The sequence below is a fragment of the Danio rerio genome, chromosome 23, assembly GCF_049306965.1.
Source record: "Danio rerio strain Tuebingen ecotype United States chromosome 23, GRCz12tu, whole genome shotgun sequence".
Taxonomy (NCBI): Eukaryota; Metazoa; Chordata; class Actinopteri; order Cypriniformes; family Danionidae; genus Danio; species Danio rerio.
Window position 1 is genome coordinate 40,335,235 of NC_133198.1, and position 23,371 is coordinate 40,358,605.

The 23,371-nt window shown below is 42.8% G+C and overlaps 1 protein-coding gene across 2 annotated transcripts in view; it reads left to right on the forward strand.

Annotated features, from left to right (window-relative positions):
* Positions 1-23,371, forward strand: part of vwa5b1 (von Willebrand factor A domain containing 5B1) — a 114,223-nt gene that overhangs the window by 84,855 nt on the left and 5,997 nt on the right. For both annotated transcript variants that reach the window (XM_073939304.1, XM_017353785.4), the window contains 6 exons: positions 410-700; positions 1,163-1,300; positions 1,464-1,595; positions 5,878-5,949; positions 6,200-6,269; positions 17,358-17,484. In XM_073939304.1, coding sequence (XP_073795405.1) covers positions 410-700; positions 1,163-1,300; positions 1,464-1,595; positions 5,878-5,949; positions 6,200-6,269; positions 17,358-17,484 — 830 coding nt within the window. The remainder of the gene's footprint in view (positions 1-409; positions 701-1,162; positions 1,301-1,463; positions 1,596-5,877; positions 5,950-6,199; positions 6,270-17,357; positions 17,485-23,371) is intronic.

Sequence of the window (23,371 nt, forward strand, 5' to 3'; positions counted from 1 at the left end):
GTTCATAACGATCCTCCGGCTGTTTGTATGTGCGAGTAATCAAAGTGAAACGGGAACAGCTGTGTGCGAGGTGCATGACGGGACTTGTAGTTCAATAGTGTGTGTGTATAGTTCTCTGGCGATCCGCAGTTGCTGGATCACTGGTGCTTGTAACAATTTCCTTATTTTACTCCCAAACCCAATCCTCACATAAAACCTGTGGCAGAATTTTAAATGTGAAAAGATCATGTTAAATATGATATTTAAGTTAAGTGAATACGTGCCCTTCCTTATTTTTTTTTGTTTTAACTTGTAATTTCTGCTCCTTATGAGCTCTACCTGCTGTTTTTTATGTGTTCAGCAAGGAAATCCATCTGTTTATTCCTCTGAATATTATGTTTTCCTTCTGTTGTGTTTGTTTTCTGACCAGATGGCTACACGCATCAGCTTTGCGAAGTCGAAACACCACAAGATCCTCGTGCCCCAGAATTCAAGGCAAGTCACGGAAAGCGAGATTGTAAAGTGGTCGTGTCTGGACTTCTGTGTGGCAAACACATGAAGTGGGAAGTGACCTTTGACATTCAGCCTTACTTAAACGGCCGAGAGCGGGAGGAAAAGGTGCATGAAGACCTGTGGAATGAAACTTTCCATCACCTGGCGGGACGGTCTATTATTCAAGACTTTGAACACATGGCGGATAAAGAGTGCGAGATTGAGCATGGTGAGGAGATTAACTTTATTAGCTCATCAACTTATGGTTTTTCGCATGTAGAAGTCTGATATGTGACAGTATATGCAAACTACAGACAGATGTGGCTAGAGAGAATGCGTGAGTGAATGAACGTGACCACACGCAATGCTGCAGTACTGTGCGACACAGCACAAAATGGTCTAGCACAAAAAAAGAAGTGACCACTAGGGGGCAGTTATGTAACAGAGTAGCAAAGGAAATTAAATAGGCTAATAATATTGTCTCGTCAATAGTATTGTTTGTTTATAATGGTTTGTTCACTGAATTAGGGCAGCCTCACATGGCATCCATTATTGTAAAGCTTTCTTTATATAATATGAATTTAAATGAGAGATTTGTGCAGGGTGTGCTCATATATGTCAAGCACTGTATATTTTTATAAATATCATTAGTTGTCGTTTTAAAATCTCTCAACTGTGCTATTTATTTTAGGTTCTGGAAGAAGGTACCAGCTTTACGCCATCCATACAAGCAAAGCCTGCAACATCTTGAGCAAATACACAGCGTTTGTACCTATCGATCTTGACAGCAATGAATATTTACCCACCTGCGTTGAGTACAGCCACCCTGGTAAGTCATTCTCTGAGCCTGGCATTTGCGATCATTACATCAAAGATGCTGTTCTTGGGAAGAGAAAAACATGGTTGAGTGCAGGAAAACAGATGAGGCAGTCGCTCTTGGCTTAAGCACACAATCGAATTATGGTAATGACTCTTTGTGTGTTTTGTTCCAGGGGAGGATCATAAACGAAGCTCGCACTGTGGCTCTCGTTCCGGCAGCAGGAAGTCCCGTGGCTATTCTGTAGGTTTGGGTCGCTCACAGTCTGGAGGTTTGACGGGGCAAGATGACACAACTCTGTCTCACAGTAAGATAACAGAACACACACTGTTGGGAACATTTTCAAGTGTACAGAAGTCATAATTTTAGCCCTGTGAATTTCTTTTTCTTTTTCCAATATTTCCCAAATGATGTTTAACAGAGCAAGGAATCTTTCACAGTATTTCCTATAATATTTTTTTTTTCTGGAGAAAGCCTTGTTTGTTTTATATTGGCTAGAATAGAAGCAGTTTTAAAAATTTTAAAACCATTTTAAAGGGGAAATAACGCACTCAGTCAAGTTTACATTATTTTTAACATTGGATTCCACTTTAATGAAAATATTTTAAACAAACACGATTAATGTAAACATTTAGAAGAAAACGGCATGTTTTACTAAAGCTTTTAGATTTAGGGTGCTGCCATCTTGGAATATCGCTGTGTCTGACGTCACAGGGTTGGTTCCGTTGCCTCAACTGAATAGATACAGTGGAAGGAAGTGGACTAAACACGGAGACTGGAAAGCCTAATTTAACCTAATGCGTGAAGTTGTGGACATGGAGCTGGTGCAAATACAATCATCAGATGTGTGTCTAATATAAAAATGTATTCTATTGTTTTCCCCCCTTTGAATTACCGATCATATGATGCGCTTTGGTTTACTCTCTGTTTTACGCGATTTGACTGCATGTCTGGGTTTCAACCATGGTAGTAATGGACTGAACACAGAGACTGGACAACTTAATTTAACTCAATGCATGAAGTTGTGGACATGTATCGCAGAGCTGGTGCAAATACAACAAATACAAGCATTTAAGTGTCCTTAGTTGTGTATTGAGGCACTGTGGTCCACTCTCTCACGCTGCTCTAGTGCAACAATCTAGTGCAACGCTGGTCTAATGCAACAATTAAAATCATATATGACTTCTTGCTAAGTGTGTCACACACCTGCTATTGAGTGAAGGTCTCAACCATTAGATCGCCCCCTGGAGGCTGGCTGCAGTACAAGTCATAAAGCCTGCCTCCTCCAGGCCGTATTATACACCCGGCGCAATGCAACACAAGGCGTGACGCAAATGTTGCTTGCTAGTTTAAGCTTGACGCAAGTGTCGTTTTGACGTGTTGCACCACGCTGTTTAAATAGCGAATGCATTTGCACTAATATGTGCACCCATAGGCGTTAGTATGTGTAGTTGGATTTAACTCAGTTTTTTGTCCACGCTTTATTATTATTGTTCATTTATTTGTTTGCTGATTAGAACTGAATTTAGAAATAGTTTTGACACAAATGTTTGAGCTTAACAAACTAAATTAATTATGTAGGCTAATGGATGTCTGTGCGTACATCACGTTTCCACAGAAGAGAGTGAAAGCGAAAGTAAAGAATGAGGAGGCTCATCTCTCATTCTCGCGCTACAGATGCTCTGTTTAACTGTTTTCATGCTAGTGAAATGCTTAGTTTTTTCCACTTACAAAGTCTGTCATGTAAATAGCAGATGCGCTATGGCGTGCCACAACTGAGTCTTAAAGGGAATGGGAGATGATGGTTTATTCTCAAAACACACCTATAACTCATTAAGAGGATAAGCTCAACCCTCTTAGACCACCACAGCGCAAAGTGGATTTTTCCAACCTTAAAATAGCAAAAGTGGATTCGGACATGCCCTTAATGCTTTTGCGCGCTGTGCTTTGCACTTTGCGTCAAGATCATTTAAATAGAGCCCTCTATGTTAATGAAAGAGACTTGAGCCCAAATAAAAAAATTAATTACACTTGCAATAAAATGTCCTGAATGATGGTTCTGGTCAATTAAGGCACTGGTTATCCTGCTGATATAGGTGCAGATCTTCATTTTGTAAACAGTATGTTTTTAGCAGTAATTTAATGCTTTGTTTTGCCATGATAAAATGAGTTCAGCAGTAAACTATACTTTCTGACATACAGGATCTGGTGGAACACTGTTTATTCGGTAAGGTCAGGGCTTTATCGGGCTTGATTAGTTTGTTGATATACGCCTAACCTAGCGATGACTGGGAAAATACAGTTGATTGCTATCTAACAGTAATTCTCTTTATGGGTCTGAAATAATAATTAATGTTAGCCGACACCTACATTGATCTCATGTAAGGTTATTTGAAATTGATTTAAAGTATGTGTCTGCATTTTGAGTTTCGGCATGTTATTGAGTTAATCTACTGAATTTGCTGTTATAAAATATTAATGTTTTAGAAACCGAATAACAAATAGAGCTGTAAATGTTATATATTATTTATATGCATCATTTACCATTGGCTTTTTATTTGAAAACTCCTAATAAACGTTAAAATGAAAGTAAATTCCTCTTTGCCAGATATAATGAAGACATCCAATAAACTAGATGAAATCAGAGGCAAAAAAGGATAAACAATATACAAGCGATGTTTCAGCAGCTGATTGACATCAGTTGATACATTAATACTGCTGAGTTTATTGTAGAATTTGACAAGGATTATTTGATATAGTGCAGGGATGGATGTGTAAATATCCTGTTGAGATTTAGAAATCTTGCTGTGTTTATCTTTTAAACACAATTTTTCCCCCATGATAAATCGCTATCTATGGTGTGTAGGCTATATTTTGGGTCCTGTTGATTTGGTAATTAAAAATAAAAACCTTTCTAAAAATGTACTGTATGTGTTGCTTATATGTTATTGTTCATATTTTACAAGTGTCAGTTCTACCCCTGTGAAGATAACAAAAACTGTTGTAAGAGAAATATTTTTTTTTGTGCTCATATTAGTCTAACTCAGGCTTGAGTGTATGAAAGATCGTTTATTTCTGGAGTCCAACATGTATTGCTTTTATTAAATTATAACAGCTTACATCACACAGTTTTTAAATTGTGTATTATTACTTGTTTTTAAATGTGTAAAAGTGCTTATATTTATATTAGCAAGCCTTTGTCATAGTGCAGATACCGGCGGTCAAGTGAAAAGTTTGGGGGCGTGGTTTGTTTGATATTTCTTTTAATGAAATAATCTTTAAGGGCAGCACGGTGGCACCGTGGGTAGCATGATCGCTTCACAGCAAGAAGGTCAGGCTTGAGCTCCGGCTGGGTCAGTTGGCATTTCTCTGTGGAGTTTGCATGCTCTCCCCGTGTTGGCGTGGGTTTCCACTGGGTGCTCCGGTTTCCCCCACAGCACAAAGACAAGTGCTATAGGTGAATTGAAAAAGCTAAATTGGCCGTAGTGTATGTGTGCGAATGCAAGAGTGTATGGTTGTTTCTTGGTGTTAGGTTGCAGCTGGAAAGGCATCCGTTGCGTAAAACAAATGGTTGATAAGTTGGTGGTTCATTCCGCTGTGGCGACCCCTGATTAATACAGGGACTAAGCTAAAAAGAAAATGAATAAAATAATCTTTTAAAAATGTTTAACAGTTTCTACCATTATTAAACAGATCTGTTTTCAACACTGATAATATTAGAAATCAGCAGTGATGGGGAAAATTCTGCCTGTCATTACAGGAAAGATAATTTGAACTACATTTCAAACATTTATTCAAATAGAAAACGTTTACATAGAAATTGTAAAATTATATATTTTACAATATGTTGTGTTTTTAATTTTATTTTATTAAAGAACACAACATTGCATAATTGTTTAAATGTTAGTCCATCAATTTGCAGCTAGTTGTAAAACCATATAGAAAACAAAAAACATCCTTACATGCTGTAGGACATAGAAAAGAGGAAGGGAAAAAGAAGAAAGAAAAGAAGGGAAAATGGGGACAATAAGATGGATAAGGCAGATAAGGGAATGACGTTGTTTACAGCATTCTGACTCTTTATTCAAGGCACAACAGGGGGCCATCTTTTTCAGATGATAGAGATGCATAATATGATAGAGCTTTTAAACATCTACATGGAATGCACTTTACAGCTTCAGCAAGTAGAATGTGTATATTTTGGCTCTGCCATATCAAAGCCCTTAGGGCATACATCTACTGTAGCAGAGCAACTTTGGGATCTTCAGAGAATTCATAATGAAAGATTTCCTTGAGATCATCAAATGCATCTTTCCGAGTTTTACTGTGTTTTTGATCAAAGACTTGTTGTTTTGGTGAGCATAAGAGACTTCCATAGTAATAAAAATGATACAGTTTCTGAAATCACCACCAGACGATTTATGGAGTTCAGAAAACCAAACCAAACTCAGCAAAAGCACTCATATCTCACTATCCTTCGGCTTATCTCTGATTTATCAGGGGTTTCCACTGCAGAATATATTGCAAATTGTTCTGGGATATGTTTTATGTACCGGTTGCCCGCTCTAAATCTCTTCTTTGATTCACAGATGTCGATGGATCCAAGCCTCCCTGCAAAACCCCTTCATCCTCCAGTTGGGAACGCTGTAGCTCTTCAGAAGGTACTTTTCTCTCTAGCCATTTGTATCCAGTCAGATACTTACAGAAATCATAGATTTGCAGGTGTTCAAAAATGTCAAACAAACACAGCAGCAATAATCACTCAATTATGTAACTGCTGAACTCATTAGTTTAGATGTGGCCTAGAGGAGCACGGGTGAGTTTATGGAGTGCACTTCGCCTTGGAGTGCAATATGTTTGTTTGCTAGTGCAGAAATGATCAAAATACCAACTTCTTTCTCTTTTCTTCAGCCTCTCAAAGGAGTTCGTCGGTGACCTCGGACCACTCGCAGAGATCAGTCGAGAGCCTTTTCTCTGCCAGGTGGGTGTACTGCACTGCAAAAAATACTTTATGGGCTCTATTTCAATGATTGAATGTCTAAAGCACATGGCAGAGAAGCACTAAAGGTGTGTCCGAATCCACTTTTGCTATTTTAAGGATGAGAAAAACAGTTGTCGCACCAGGTGCATAGTCTAAAAGGTGTTTTGGGCTTAATGCATTTAAACAAATAGACTCACATCTCCCATTTCCTTTAAGAGTCAGCTGTGTCGCTCCATGGCACATTAACTATTTACATGACAGATTTTGTACACGGAAAAACTGAACAATTCACTAGCAAGAAAACGTTCGAGGTTACAGAAGTAACCCTTCGTTCCCCGAGGAGGGGAACGGAAGTGCCATGAATGGGAGGATTCGGATCAGAAGCCGCTTATCTGGAGAGTATTGAACGGGCCAATGAATGACATTAATTGGCAGCGTAAGCTTGCGCAGGTGTGCGACATCTGCAATCATCTCAGCATATAAGCACACCTGAAGCCAGCAGACGCCATCCTTTTAAGCTGAAGAGACTTTCAAACAGCTAAGGGACAGTCATTATGGCGACGGAATATGGCACTTCCGTTCCCCTCCTCGGGGAACGAAGGGTTACTTCTGTAACCTCGAACGTTCCCCTTCGGTTGGGGAACTTCAGTGCCATGAATGGGAGAATATGGAAAGCGCCACAATGACTGCACCTTACCAACACCCCCGATGAGGAGATAGTCAAGCAAGCGTGACGCACCCACATCATGGGGGGCGCGGTCCTCCAACGTGTCCCTGGCCCTAATTTATCCTACTTCAACAGAAGTTTTACGGATTTAGATATATTTTTTGGGAAGTCGTGAGCATCTAGATAATTCTAGGAAATACGACAGTACGTTGGGAAGCGTGCAATCCCGATAGGGAGGACGCTGCGGAGGCCATCCGTTACCCAAGGGGGGGATAGATGGCAGAATTTACCTATGGACTAGCCCTAAAAAGGGGGAGTACGCATAGCAAAGAGTGGTTAGCGGAGAGGGAAGACACGGGTCCGCCCAGGGGGGGGACTTAACCGTGGCGGAATAAGCATATGGGATCGCCTAGTGGGGATCACGCATAGCAGGCACCTATACCCAAAACGCGGGCTGACCAGCGGGCAGACCTACAACGTAGTGGGCCAGCAAGTGACTCCTCCGCTGAGTCAGTGCTGGGGGCCACGGAGGAATCTGCAGGGCTCACCTGACGGGGAACTTTACTGACAGATAAAAAAGGCGCACGTACCTCCGTGTTAGGGAGAATGGCGCAGCAAGCGTGTTTCAACACCCTACCGAGTTGTCTCCTCAATCACCAAAGGGTTACCTAATACCCTTGAGGAAACCGGCTCAACACGCAGATTGTAAAACCTTGCAATGTGTTGGGTGTCGCCCAGCCCGCAGCTCTACAGATGTCTGTTAGAGAGGCGCCGCGTGCACGCGCCCAAGAGGATGCAACGCTCCGAGTGGAGTGTGCACGTACTCCCGGGGGACACGGCTGACCTCGACTCGAATAAGCGAGTGAAATGGCATCCACAATCCAGTGGGATAATCTTTGTTTCGATACGGCACTTCCCTGCTGCCGACCGCCATAACAGACAAAGAGCTGCTCAGATGATCTAAAATTCTGAGTACGGTCCACATAAATGCGCAGAGCGCGAACTGGACAAAGTAAAGAAAGGGCTGGGTCTGCCTCCTCCGGGGGCAGCGCTTGCAGGTTCACTACCTGATCTCTAAAGGGGGTGGTAGGAACCTTGGGCACATAACCGGGGCGGGGTCTCAGGATAACGTGAGAGTAATCCGGCCCGAATTCCAGGCACGAGTCACTGACCGAAAATGCCTCCAGGTCCCCGACCCTCTTGATGGAGGCCAACGCAACCAGCAGAGCTGTCTTCAGGGACAGAAATCTTAGAGATACTGATTCGAGTGGCTCAAAGGGATCGGATCGCAGACTCGTGAGAACGAGGGCGAGATCCCAAGAGGGCATGAGAGGGGGGCGAGATGGATTAATTCGCCTAGCACCCCTAAGGAACTGGATGACCAGGTTATGCTTTCCCACGGTGCCGCCAGCTACCGCGCTATGATAAGCGGAGATGGCGGCCACGTAAACCTTGAGAGTGGAGGGCGACAGCCTGCTGTCCAACTTCTCTTGAAGGAAAGAGAGCACAACACTAATCTGGCAATTTCGGGGGTCTTCTCTGCGAGAGACGCACCATTCAGTGAATAGACTCCACTTCAGGGCGTAGGCGCGCCTCGTGGAGGGGGCTCTAGCCTGAGTGATGGTATTAACCACCGCAGTCGGTAGGTTACCTAAGTCTTCCTCGCGTCTAGGGACCACACGTGGAGGTTCCAAAGATCGGGGCGAGGGTGCCAGATGGTGCCCTGTCCCTGAGAGAGTAGGTCCTCTCTCAAAGGGATCCGCCAGGGGAGGGCCGTCGCGAGGAGTGAGAGCTCTGATATCCAGGTCCGGTTGGGCCAAAGGGGCGCAACTAGCAGAACCTGTTCCTCGTCCTCCCTGACCTTGCACAGAAACTGCGCGAGCAGGCTCACTGGGGGAAACGCATACTTGCGCATGCCCCGAGGCCAGCTGTGGGCCAGTGCATCCGTGCCGAGAGAGCCCTCGGTCAGGGAAAAAAACAACTGGCAGTGAGCGTTCTCGGGGGAAGCAAACAGATCGATCTGGGCCTCCCCGAATCGCGCCCATATCAGCTGAACAAACTCGGGGTGGAGTCTCCATTCTCCAGGGCGTAACAGCTGTCGTGAGAGCGCATCGGCTGCACGATTGAGCGTGCCTGGGACGTGAATAGCGCGCAGCGATTTCAGCCGCGGGTGACTCCAGAGGAGCAGACGGCGGGCGAGCTGAGACATGCGGCGAGAGCGCATACCCCCCATGCGGTTGATATACGCCGCCGCCGCCGTACTGTCCGTCCTGACCAGCACGTGTTGCCGCTCCAGCACCGGTAAAAAGCGGTGGAGAGCGAGGAACACTGCCAACAGCTCTAGGCGATTGATATGCCAATGCAGCTGGGCACCCTTCCAGAGGCCCGCAGCCGCATGCCCGCGACACACGGCCCCCCAACCCGTGTTGGAAGCGTCTGTTGAAACAACAACATGGCTGGACGCCTGTCCTAGAGGCACACCGGCCTGTAGGAACGAGGGGTCGTTCCAAGGGCTGAGGGCGCGGCGACACAGCGCAGTAACCGAGACCCGGTGTGTGCCCGCGTGCCATGCGCGTCTGGGGACCCGATCGTGAAGCCAGTGCTGAAGTGGTCTCATATGGAGCAACCCGAGCGGCGTGACGGCGGCTGCGGATGCCATATGCCCCAGGAGCCTCTGAAAGAACTTCAGTGGGACCACTAGTTTGCTGTCGAGCTCCCTCAGACAGTTCAGCAACAGGCGAGCGCGTTCCTCGGAGAGGTGCGCTACCATGGTGATCGAGTCCAGCTCCATCCCGAGAAAAGAAATCCTCTGCACGGGGGCGAGTTTGCTCTTTTCTCGGTTGACCTGAAGCCCCAGTAGGCGGAGATGCCGAAGCACCTCGTCCCTGTGCACAATCAATTGCTCCCGCGAGTGGGCTAAAATCAGCCAGTCGTCGAGATAACCGAGTATGTGAATGCCCGCGAGCCGAAGGGGCGCTAGGGCACCCTCCGCGAGTTTGGTGAAGACCCGCGGAGACAGAGAGAGCCCGAAGGGGAGGACCTTGTACTGCCACGCTCGACCCTCGAACGCAAACCGCAGAAATTGGCGGTGACGTGGAAGAATGGAGACATGGAAATACGCGTCCTTCAGGTCTATGGCTGCAAACCAATCCCGAGGACGAACGCATTGGAGAATGCGCCTCTGCGTGAGCATTCTGAACGGCAGCTTGTGCAGACAGCGGTTCAAAACGCGCAGATCTAGGATTGGCCGTGACCCACCGCTCTTTTTGGGTACGATGAAGTATGGGCTGTAAAACCCACTCTCCATCTCGGCTGGAGGAACCGGCTCGATTGCACCCTTCGCCAGGAGGGCAGCAATCTCCTCTCGCAAGACAGGGGCGGACAGGGGGTTGACCCTGGAGAAATACACGCCCGTAAACTTGGGGGGCCGTTTCGCGAACTGAATCGCGTAACCGAGTCTGATTGTGCGTATGAGCCACCGCGAGGGGCTGGCCCGCGCTAACCAGGCAGGCAGAGCCCTCGCTAATGGAGTCATCGCTACAATCGCTGACGTACCAGCGGTGGGGCAGCGCGGAGTGGGTGTGCTGATCCGGGAAGCACGAGGGTCCCGCGGAAAAGCTGGAGGAGAGCGATTCGCTCTGGCTCCGCACCCTGACTCCGGAGAGGGGGCTGGAGGGCTGAGGGAAGGGAGACCGTCCCCCCAGCGCTCGTGAGCCACTGGCGAAGCACGTAGAGTCTGCGAGCCGGAAGGCAGCGCGTCCCGGACTGGCAGAACTCGTGCAGTCACATCCGGGGAAGGGAAAAAGTGCTCTTTTACTGATGTTTTGGTGGCACTGAAAAGTACCGTTGTTATCGGGGCCCCGCCCTCCAGCGGGGAAAGAGCAAGTTTCCTCTTCTCCGGATGGCCTGTCTCAGGGACGCTTCGCGGTCCGTTTACCGGACTTAACGGCGCCCTGGGCAGGAGGGGCTGCCTGCTTTCGAGGTGAACGCCGCGCCCGCTTGGCCGGAGGCGCAGGCGGGGGCGGGGCAGCACTCGTTGGCGGGCGCCCTCGGCGAGGAACAGCGGAGGTGGATGGCTCGGCGGGCGGAGCGGGCTTACGGCCACGCCGATAGATGACATTGCCCATCGCATCCGACTGCTCTTTCACCGCCTTGAATTCCTGGGTGAATTCACCGACGGTGTCGCCGAACAGGCCAGCCTGGGATATGGGCGAGTCAAGAAAGCGAACTTTGTCAACGTCGCGCATATCGGCCAGGTTTAGCCAGAGGTGGCGTTCCTGAACCACAAGTGTGGACATCGTCCTCCCCAGCGCACACGCGGCGGACTTAGTAGTCCGAAGAGCATAGTCGGTCGCGGTGCGCAGCTCATGTAATAAGCTTGGGTTGGACCCGCCCTCGTGCAGCTCGGCCAGCGCCTGCGCTTGGTAGCGCTGGTAGGTGGCCATCGCGTGCAAAGCAGAAGCAGCCTGGCCCGCAGCCTTATAAGCTCTGGCTCCGAGGGAGGCAGACAACCTACAGGCTTTGGACGGGAGGCGGGGCAAACCCCGCCACGTAGAGGCGCCGCGCGGACAAAGATTGACCGCAATAGCGCGCTCCACTGACGGGATCGCCTCATACCCCCTGGCAGCTCCGCCGTCAAGGGCGGTGAGGGCGGAGGCACTCGCAGCACGGGCAGAGAAAGGTGCCCTCCAGGACTGCGTGAGCCTACTGTGCACTTCCGGGAAGAAGGGGACGAGAGGCTTCGAAGGCTTCGCCTTCTGGTCCTCTACGTAGCACCCATCTAGTCGGTCCGGCCGCGGAGCTGGGGGATAAACCATCTCCAACCCCACGGCCGAAGCAGCCCGGGAAAGCACGGCTAACATGTCCGCTTCAGGATCCGATTTGACAGCGCTCACCTGCCCGGAGGGGGCGAGCGGGTCCGGATCTTCGTCGGACAGTGAAAGCCCACCCTCCGATGCCGCGGAGGACATCTGATCTCCGGTGTCAGCGAGTGTGAGAGCTACCATCTGGTTAGACGGATCACTCTCACCACCCGAAGCTTGGATGGAGCGCCGTGAGGAGCGAGAGGTCCGCGAGCCCGTGGGCGGCGGATTAGCTCCCGCTGAAACCCTCAGATCTGCCCGAGCGCCCGCTGCTTTTTTAGAACAGGAGGCAACTGGGGTGGCTCGCTCTCTTGCGAAAGTTAGCCGCGATCTTAGCTGTGCAACGGTCATGGCATCGCAATGACGACATGAACCGCCCGCGAGCACCGCATTAACATGCTGGACCCCCAAACATGCAATGCAGTGATCGTGTCCATCATCCGGAGCCAGGAAACCCCCGCATCCAGAAACGCACAGTCGGAGCGCCATCCTGAAAAGGACGTGCTGCACGACTGTGTTGCTCTTTTAGGAAAGTTGCAACTATACGCACCGCTCTGGAGGACCGGACCCAAAGAACCGCAGGCAAGGGAGTAACCCAGCTCGACCGTCTGCCACCGCGAAGACCCACTCTGGACCGGGAGACACACTCGTTCGCTCTGAAGTGCTGATCAGCAAGAGGAACCCTCATCGACTCACTCAGAAAGGATCTGAAGCGAAAAGGATGGCGTCTGCTGGCTTCAGGTGTGCTTATATGCTGAGATGATTGCAGATGTCGCACACCTGCGCAAGCTTACGCTGCCAATTAATGTCATTCATTGGCCCGTTCAATACTCTCCAGATAAGCGGCTTCTGATCCGAATCCTCCCATTCATGGCACTGAAGTTCCCCAACCGAAGGGGAACTATTCATTTGTAAAGCGCAAAGATTTGTTTCAAAACTGATTCCAATAAAATTTTCAGGAAACAAAGAAATGAACAAAATGGTAAAAAAAAAAACTGAGTTATATCCAAAGACACTTCCAATTCTTATGCTCCATGGTGGTGCATACATCTCCAAAACCTGACAGGTGGACAAATCAAATTTTCGGATTCATTTAACTTGTCTTACGAGTCTTATTTCAAATAAAAAACAAGATAATTTTACTCATTCCACTGGCAGTTTATCTAGCTTGTATTAAAGAAAAACTCATAATTTCTGAAAACAAAACAAGATTTTTAACTTGACCTAAAAATGAATGAAGAATTTTTCGATATTTGGACCAAAAACAAGACAAAAAACAACACAACAAGACAAAAACAAGACAAGACACTCTAATAGCCTGTTTCCACTGAGTGGTGCGATATGGTACGGGTCGGTACAGGTCACCTTTGTCTGGCTTGCATTTCCACTTTGTGTTTTTACCAATGGTACCCTTTTGGTGGGCGTAGTGTATGACTGAAAGTAGCAGTCGATGTCATTCTCGCTCGAGGAAATGTCAAAGTAAAGCTGTACGGGTCGTTCACATATCATATGAGAAGCACTTCTCACAAAACAGATGCTTTATACACATAAATACTTCTGAATAAATGTTCACCTTTCTATGAACAGTATTTGATTATAACTGCGGATCAATAATAAGGCAAAATAGACTTCTGTAATGTCTGCAACTATATAAAATAAAAATGCAACATATATGAACACATACAAACCCGTACAGTCTTCGATATGTTACCAATTACAGAAAATCCACACACCGAATACATTTAGTCCTTATTTGGGTTCGAAAACAACATGCAACATATAGCCCACAGTCAGTGCAAACCTCTCATCTGCATCTTAACTCTTCACCAGCACATGTAATGTTAACATCTTGTTCGAAAGTAAATCTGTCATTCCGAGTGCATAATAGTCCAAACGGTGATGATAAACACGGCAGTTTGTTCATGGTTTAGGTTGCTGAAGGAATCGTTTGTTTGGGCTTCTTCTTTGTATTTTAGCGCTTCACTCTCGCGTTTGTCCGTTTCTGAAAGGATCTGATATCAGAAGCACTTCAATAATCATGCGGACGATATTATCATCAGCTCAAGAAGCTTGTTATTTTAAATATAGACGCACATACAAACTCTCTGGAGAAAGTGAAACCACTTACGCTTTAGACAGCCTTGTAAACAACAACAGGGCACAAGTTAGATTCTGCAGATGATGACAAGGTTTGTTTGAACTCGGGTTGAACATGGCTTGTTATTACATGTATATATTATTATGGTGTAATGTCTCGGCTGTGTATTTAAACATGGCGCTTCTATTGTTTTCATTCTCCTGACTTGTGTATGAGCTAGTGACGTGCCTCTGTAAACCAATAGCGTTCAGCAGCGCATCTGACTTTGCCTTTTGGTACCCTTTTGTTGGGTACAGTAGGTAACCTTTTTTAAAGGATAACCAAAAAGTTGGACAGTACGGTTAGCTTTTTGGTACCTTTTGACAGTGGAAACGGCCATAAACCGTACCATACCATACCACTCCATAAGCAAGAACAGCTTTTTTTTTCTGCAGTGTGTAGATCGAGGGAACACAAACAACGTCCACAAATCGAGTTAGACAATTACAAGCACTAATTCATAGAACACAAATGAATAATTCAGCAGTTTGCATCACTCCTGCGCCATTGTTTTAAATCATGAGTCCAATTTGCATTTTGATTGCTTGTGGTATTCTGTTGGGTTCGCCTAATGAGTTCAGCTCTCATAGAAGACACTGACAGACATTCATTAGGCAGAAAAAACTATCAGACGGGAGATGCGTAGACTGACAATATGATAAAGTCTAGTGCAGGTATTTGCCAATCATTTCCCTGTTATATTTTCATGTGAAGTGCATAATGCTTTCCTACAATTAAATGAATCATTGTGACAATTATCTTCAGGCAATGAGTGTTTGTTCTATTGACGTCAATGGTTTTTCATTTTGTTTTTCATTCCTTTTAAACAATTTGTCTGGAGTTCCTGAGTTTAGAGGAAGGATCACAGAGAAGTTTGAGATTAGAGTATGTTAGTTAAACACACACTCACATTCAGTTTTAATCAGTGCTTAGAATTGAGAAATAAAGAGGGTGGATTCACAGGAGGGTAAACCTGTCACATTGAATGAATGAATATTATTAGTAATAAGTTCCAATGATAAGGTAGCACAGAAGGTCGCTGGTTCGAGTCCCAGCTGGGTCAGTTGGCATTTCTTTGCGGAGTTTGCATGTTCTCCCTGTGTTGGCGTGAGGTACCTCTGGGTGCTCTGGCTTCCCCCACAGTCCAAAGACATGCGCTATAGGTGAATTGGGTAAAAACAAAAATGGCCGTATGAGTGTGTGAATATGAGAGGTTATGGGTGTTTCCCAATACTGGGTTGCGACTGGAAGGGCATCCGCTGCATATAACATGCTGGGATAGTTTGCAGTTCATTCTGCTGTGGTGACCCCTGATAAATAAGGGAGTAAGCCGAAGGAAAATGAATGAATAAATGAATGAATGAATGAATGAATGAAGTTCCAATGATATTATGTGACATTTAATATTTATTAATGTATTTATCTTTAATAGTTGATTCAGTTCTGATTGGTTTATGTTGGGGTAATGCATTCCTATGTGATATGATTTGAAATCATGTGTAAACATTAAACATCATTCAGTCAAGCTTTTTTTGGAAGAATTTAATGCTTGATATTTTATTGGTCATTAACAAAAGCATAGACTACTAATGACTACTTCTGTGCTATTACTGCTACTATTATATAACTGGCTTATGCATGTTCTTAAGGGAAATCATTTCCACAATGCACATTATTCAGTCACCCTAGCATGACATTGTCACGTTTCAGGATTAAAACAGGAACAAAAACGGGTGTAGAATCCAAGTGCAGATCTTTAATGTGAAAGTGCAGCAACAGTGACAAAATCCAAAAATCAAAGTAACAAATTAACAAAATAAACAAACAAACGAGCAACTCAAACAGATTAAACTGGGACAAGACTTTAACACTAAGACAAGATACAAGAGCAAGAGCAAGAGCTAGATCAGGATCAGGATCAGGATCAGGATCAGGATCAGGATCAGGATCAGGATCAGGATCAGGATCAGGATCAGGATCAGGAACAACATACCAACAATGACAACGACCAACTGACAAACAGAGGATGAATGACTGAATATATAGTCCAGGTAATCACAGAGAACGGAGACAGCTGTGGTTGTAAATCAGTGTAGATGAGAGACCGGGTGTGTGTGCAAAAGAATGTATGGAAATGTAGTTCTAAAGCCACTGTAGTACGCTGGGGGTTGCTGGCGAACTACAGTGGCATCTGGTGGACAAACACAGTCATGACAGACATTTGGTGGATATAGGAGTGGTTTACTCAGATTTAGATGTATGCACCACGTCACTTGCTCTAGATTACTCGCAGCTTTTTTGCCTCATGCTAATTTTCCACTCAAGTTGAGTTTTTTTGAACTCTCAAAACATGACTGGATAAATTGTGTGTGTTCACGGCTATGACTTTGCATTTAATCTATTTGCACGAACACTTAAATTTGATGTGAGCCCAGCATAAGACTACCATGAGTTGGTCACGCCCACTCATTTACATATCAAGGTATATTTTGAATTAAGTAATCTTTTACTTCTGGAATGTTATATTGTGATAATACATAAAATAAATACAGAATCATTAGCCCTCCTGAATTATTAGCCTGCCATATAATTTTTTTACCGCAGTTTGTTTAACAGATCAACACATTTCTAAACATAATAGTTTTAATAACTCATTTCTAATTCCTTTTATATTTGCCATGATGACTGTAAATAATATTTGACTAGATATTTTTCAAGACATTGGTATTCAGCTTAAAGTGATATTTAAATGCTTAACTAGGTTAATTAAGCAAGTTAGGGTAATTAGGCAAATCATTGTATAACAGTGGTTTGTTCTGTAGACTATTGAAACAAAAAATATAGCTTAAAGGGGCTAATAATATTGACCTTAAAACGATTTTAAAATAATTAAAAGCTGCTTTTATTCTAGCTCAAATAAAACTAATAAAACTTTCTACAGAAGAAAGAATATTATAGGAAATACTGTAATAAATACTTGCTCTGGTAAACAATTTGGAAATATTTCGAAAAAATTTTAAAAACATTTCAAAAAAGGAAGGCTAGTAATTTCGACTTCAACTGTAAAATCATATTGCTCAGTCCTAGGTTCATGAATCATATCCTAACCCAATTCAAATTCTAAATAAGTCAATTCTTAATAAAAGTAAACTGTTATGCTAAAGATAGATGGTACTCTAGACACCAAAATACACACTTTCAGGTTTCATGTCTGGAATCTCGTCCCCAGTTTTACCTCTCGCTATCACTTGAAGTGTCAGCTGAACTAATGACCAAAATGTGAGGAGCAGTGCTATCATGAATGTATAAACAGCTTACAAATTAAAAAAAGCTAGAAAAGGCACTTTAGGTGTGTTTGTGCATTTAATGATGACAGTGAAGCACGGAGTGAATGATGTTTTGTTTTGTCTTTTTGCCTCCAGCAAGCTGAGCCTGAGCAGGACGCGTCTCCTGACGAAAGCTGCAAGGGGCTTCATGAGCCGATCGCAGAGCAAAATCAGCAACTCAGTGGGAGAGAGTGAAAACGACAACAAGGACTACATCCCTCTGGTTTCTGCCTTTGCATCTTCTGCATATTCAATCATGTTTATTCACTGTGATTTTAATGCAAATGACATTTTAAGTGGTGAAAAGTTTTAATCACATCTGTTTATTTTAATGCACAAACACATACACACACTGTGGCGGGGGGATGTATTGAACATGAGATGCTTTTCATATGAATAATATTTCTACAGGAGCTGTTGACATGGAATTGAACCAGATTTTGATAAGATTTAGGTTTTAACTGAGTGTAAAAATCTTGATGGTTCTGTGGGTCTCGTCTGTCAATTCTGATCTTTATTTTGTTTTTTCTATTAGGTTCAATACTTTTTTTCCTGTTAATTTCATTTTATTACACATAACTTCATTTGTAAAGTAATTAGATTTGTTTTCTTTGCATATATAGATTTATTTGGTTGTTACCAACATCTGGTTAAAATTTCAAGTCAACAGAAACTTTAGAAATATGTTTTGAAAAAAAATGGTGATGTGTTGAATATATCTCCCCCACTCTATATGTGGTTCGATCGAACAGAAAGCATATATAGATTACACATGCATACAGTTGAAGACAAAATTATTATCCATTCAGTGAAATTATAATTTTTTTTTATATATTTCCCAAGTGATGTTTAACTGAGCAAGCTCTATTTTCGGTATATTCTCAGTTATATTTTATCTTTCATAGAAAGTCTTATTCATTTTAGTTCGGGTTAAATAAAAAATACTTTAACATTACTCGAATGCACTGCAAAAAATGCTTCTCTTGCTTAGAGCTTTTGTCTTTTATCTAGTGCAAATATCTACCAATTCCTAAATCAAGAAGTATTTTCTAGACTAACAATAAATATTGTCTTGTTTTCAGAAATAATAAATTTTTCCTTAAAATGAGCAGAATAATCTAAAAATGCGGTAAGCAAAATAATCCTGTTTTTTACTTTGACATAAGATTATTGGTAACACTTTAGGTTACAATTCATGCTATTAACTACTGGCTTATTACTTGCCTATTAAGTAATTAACTGTTCGTTAGTAGTTATGAAGTATGATCTTATTCTCCATCCCTAATCCAATCCAAAATCTAAACCCAACTTTTACCTTACAAACCATTATTAAACAGCTAATTAGTCATTTACTAAGCTAAGAGTGTTAGTTAATGGTTTGTTAATAGTGTGAATTGGTACCTAAACTAAAGTGTTACCAGATTATTTTGCTTGTTTTAAAGAAAAACTCACTTATTTATTGCTTAATATTTCTGAAAACAAGACAATCTTTTTTGTGTTTCTTAAAATACTTCTCGGTTTAATTTGGACTAGAAACAAACAAGTAAGTTAAGTCTTTAAATTGCACTTGAATCTGAATGGAGTATATGCACAAGGACTTTTAATTTACAGACAGATAGCCCAGTGGCTTCTGCTGTACTGTCTTCTTTAAAAATCTTCACTGCCTGATATTCGATATAAAGAGGGTCTCAGACTGGACAAGAAGCCCTGCATTAAATTCCATTTTTCCTCGTCTCTTTAAAATATGACAGTTTATTTTACGCCAGTATTTTTAATGGAGTTTCTGCGCTAGCCTGCTGGTACTGATGCTGCTAGAGTTTACATGGTCTATCATCTCATTTTATGCTTGAACAACTAAATGAATGCTTAAGTTTATTTAACTGGTTATATTTTATTTACATTACGAAGTCATTGCTGTAAAAGGAACCTTATGAAAATGAAAATAGTCACATTAACCGTTCACCAGAAGTTTACCATTTTCCTGAAAAACACTAGTTGTTCATATATGGCCCGTTTCCACTGAGTGGTACGGTACAGTTTGGTACGCTTTTATGGCCATTTCTACTGTCAAAAGGTATTTAAAAGCGAACCGTACCATACCACTTTTTAGGCACCCTTTGCAAAGGGTATCTACATGACAAAAGGGTACAAAAATGCGGAGCAAGATGCACAGCTGAACAGTTCTGGTTTACAGAGAAACGTCACTCGCCCATACACAAGCAGAAGAATGAAAACAAAGCCGCCATTTTAAAATACACAACCAAGACATTACATTGTCATACGATATGCATATAATAACGAGCCATGGTTGACGCGAGCTCAGACAAATCTTATTAATGTCTTGATGTACAGACACAAAGCCAAGAAGAACAAAATCTGCCATGTCCGTCTAAAAGTGCGAGTGGTTTCACTTTCTCCAGGGAGCTCGAGATCGCTCATGTGTGCCTCTATATTTGAAATAACAAACGTCTTGAGCTGATAATAATAACATGTGCTTGATTATTGAAGTGCTTCTGAAATCCGATTCTTTTAGAAATTGAGAAACATGAGAGTGAAGTGCAAAAAAACAAAGGAGAAGCCGGAAAAAACAAAGGAGCAAATAATTCTTTCTGCAACCTAAAACGTGAACAAACTGCCATGTTTAACTATTATCATCGCCTTTTGGACTATTATGAACTCCGAATGACAGAATTACTTTCTCACAGAGGTTACATGTGCTGGTGAAGATTAAAGATAAAGGAAAGAGATTTGCACTAACTGGGCTATATATTGGGTGTCCTTTTTGAACCCAAATAAGGACTAAATGTATGCTGTGTGTAGTTTTTATGTACTTATGTAATTGGTAACATATCAAAGACTGTAAGGGTCTGTATGTGTTCATATATGTTGTATTTATTTATTTATTTCATATAATTGCAGACGTTACCATAGGCTATTTCGTCATTAATCTGCAGTTATAATCAAATCATGTTCATATAAAGGTTAGTAATGAACATCTATACACAAGTGTTTAGGTGTATAAAGCATCTGTTTAGTGAGAAGAGGTTCTCATATGAAATGTGAACGACCTATACAGCTTTACTTTGAGCGAGATTTCCTTAAGCGAGAATGATGTTGACTGAAACTTTCTGTCATACACCACGCCCACCTTTGGTACCCTTTAGGCAGTGGAAACGCAAGCCTAATAAAGGTGACCTGTACAGTACCAGTCACTGGAAATGGCCATTGTAGCATCTTGCAAAATATCTAATAATATAATAAGTACTGTAACCATGGCAAAGACAAAAGAAATCCCACCCAGGCTCATTGCAGATACATACCCTGGTCTACATTTCTGGACACATCGAAATACGTAACTGGAGGTACGTCTGCTCGCAGTTTTTAAAAATCCACCAGAGGCCGCTGTGTACACTTTTTGATTATTTAAATTTTATCTGGCACGTTCTCTTCTTGCGTAAATCCACCAGGGGCACAATGTATACTGCAGCCGACCAGGCCAGTTTGCTGTTGACTGATTGACTGGCTCAGACTGACCGACAGACCCATCCACCCGTGACCCAACCAATAGTGTTTTTAAAAGAAATCTAGAAAAAGAAAAGGAGATGTGATTTCATCACGTTTTTAGCCTGTTGTTTTTTTATTTATTTATTTGCTTTTGTTTTACTTGGTTTCTGGAATCGTTCTTCTCCGAACTCAAACCCTATTGTCGTGCTCAACTCAGCCTCACGTCCCAAGTCCAGGGGCATACGCGGCAGGCTACTAAGCAAACTGGTAACACCAGAAACTCTATCCGTACGAAGGTAAGCTATCAGGTAACGCTAAAAGAAAAAGAAGCCGTTGGCAGCATCATTCCAACCTGTAGTTTTCATTTTAAAGCCAAAATACAGCCATACGTACTTTTAGCTACATAATTTGTGCTCTCCAGAAATGTAGACAGGGGTATGTATCCACAATGAGCCTGTGGTGAAGAAATCAGCAATTAGGAATTATTAAAACTGTTACGTTTAAAACGTGTTGGAAAAAAAATCTCTCTGTTATACACCACCTGGGAAATAAAAACAAAATCACAGTATGGAGCTAATAATTTGATGTTCGACTCTCTATATACTTACAGCTTGTAATGACGTCATTGAGTATATTGGATTCACTTGACTCATAACCTATGAATAGCTGGTCAATACTTACCTAAAGGCAGGAGTCTTTATATATAGAGAGTAATATATCTGGTGACATTTAACAACCACCGATCAATATCTCATGATCGGTGCATCTGCTTAAACGAGATGTCCTGTTTGAGTAGAATATATAGCCTGTGGGTCATGGAAATTACTCAAAGTAAATGGAGATGAGCCATAACCAAATCAGCAGAGCTTTTTTTTCTGAGGCTAATGTAATTGGCAATGCTAAAAGACCTTCAATGGCTGCTTGAAGTTCAGTCTCTGTGCTTGTTTGTATATAAGGTCTCTTGAAATGCACAGCTTTGTTTACTGCGTGCAGCACTTTCAATTGAAACATGAACACATGTTTGGAGTTAACGAGTAGCTCCTCCCCTTTAAAAATAGCCAATAGTGTTTTGTTTATATCACAGCTCTGCCAATCAGAGTCTTTGAGCTAAAGCGCATCAGATTCACAACAGCCATTGTCTTCAATAGCAATTCTGTGTCTGTCTCTTTCTCCATTTTAATTTAAACATTCAGTGTAACTAAGGAGTGTGAATTACAGGAGCGTTTGGGTGGTTTGACCCCCCTAAATGTTGTTTGATCCCACCTGGAGTACATCAAAACAAAATGTGGGGAGGGTCAATCCTTTAAATTTTGGGAAATACTGGATTATCCCAAAATTATTTTATTCATTTTCTTTTTGGCTTAATCCATTTATTTATCAGGGTTCCCCACAGCGGAATAAACCACCAACTTATCCAGCATATGTTTTATGCAGCGAATGCCCTTCCAGCTGCAATAAACACTCATTCATCCATAAACACTCATTCACACACATACACTATGGACAATTTAGCGTACCCAATTCACCTGTACCGCATGTGTTTGGACTGTAGGGGAAACCGTAGCACCCGGAGGAAACCCATGCAAACATGGGGAGAACATGCAAACTAAGCCAAGTATTTAGTGCGAATTGGAGCTACTTTGCCTTATGATGAATGCAGTATGTGACTGTTATCATCAATAACGTTACCTGTTTAGCACAAAAGTTCAGAACGTACAAAAACGTAAAAACTTAATCTTACCTATGAAATGTTCTGCCTTTGTGCTTTGTTTTCTTTGTTTGCTCGTTACTACACTCGTAGACAGCGCTAAAGTCCCGCACCTTCACGTAATAATACTGTCTTGTCTAGTGCAGTTTAATGACATTTGTTCTGGGAGCACTGTACCAATGTGGCGGCGCTATAGACTAGGGATGTAACGGTATCAGAATTTCACGGTACGGTAATACCTCGGTATGAATGTCACGGTACGGTATTTATTGAATCATTTACAGGAAAAAAAAAAACTTTTGAAAATACTCCAAAAAAGTGCCAAAAGTGTCAATGACATACAAATTAGCCATCTATCTGTTAGCTTTGAAACAGGAACTTCAATTTTAATAACAAAAAATTATTAAACCATGTAAAAAAAATAAAGTTTCAATTTAGTATTGTTAAAAACTCATCACATTTAACATTTAATCACTCACTTAGATAGAGATGGGTTTAAAGGAAAATTATCATATAACTATAATCTGGTAAAAGCTGGTATCTCTGGGTATTTACAATGTCCCCTGCAACAGAAAAAACCCCTCTCATTTGGGACTGAGGATTCTGGGACAAGAGAGATATGACTTGGCCCATGTTGACAGCAGTGGGGTAACGTTGTGCATTGTCTTTCCCCCACTTGAGAGGACAAACCATGAGTGAGATAGAGATCTCTTTGCGGTACAAGTCAATGTCTGCATCAATCTGAACAGTGTGCTGTGTTTCTGCAGTCCCCATGACTGTTATTAGTCGTATTCCCCAACTTGCAGGCACGTGCACACATAGGGCTCAACCTGTGCAGTGTACATGCCCTTTTTAGTCTTGGATAGAAAATGCCCTTCCAAAACGATCAAAAGTGCCC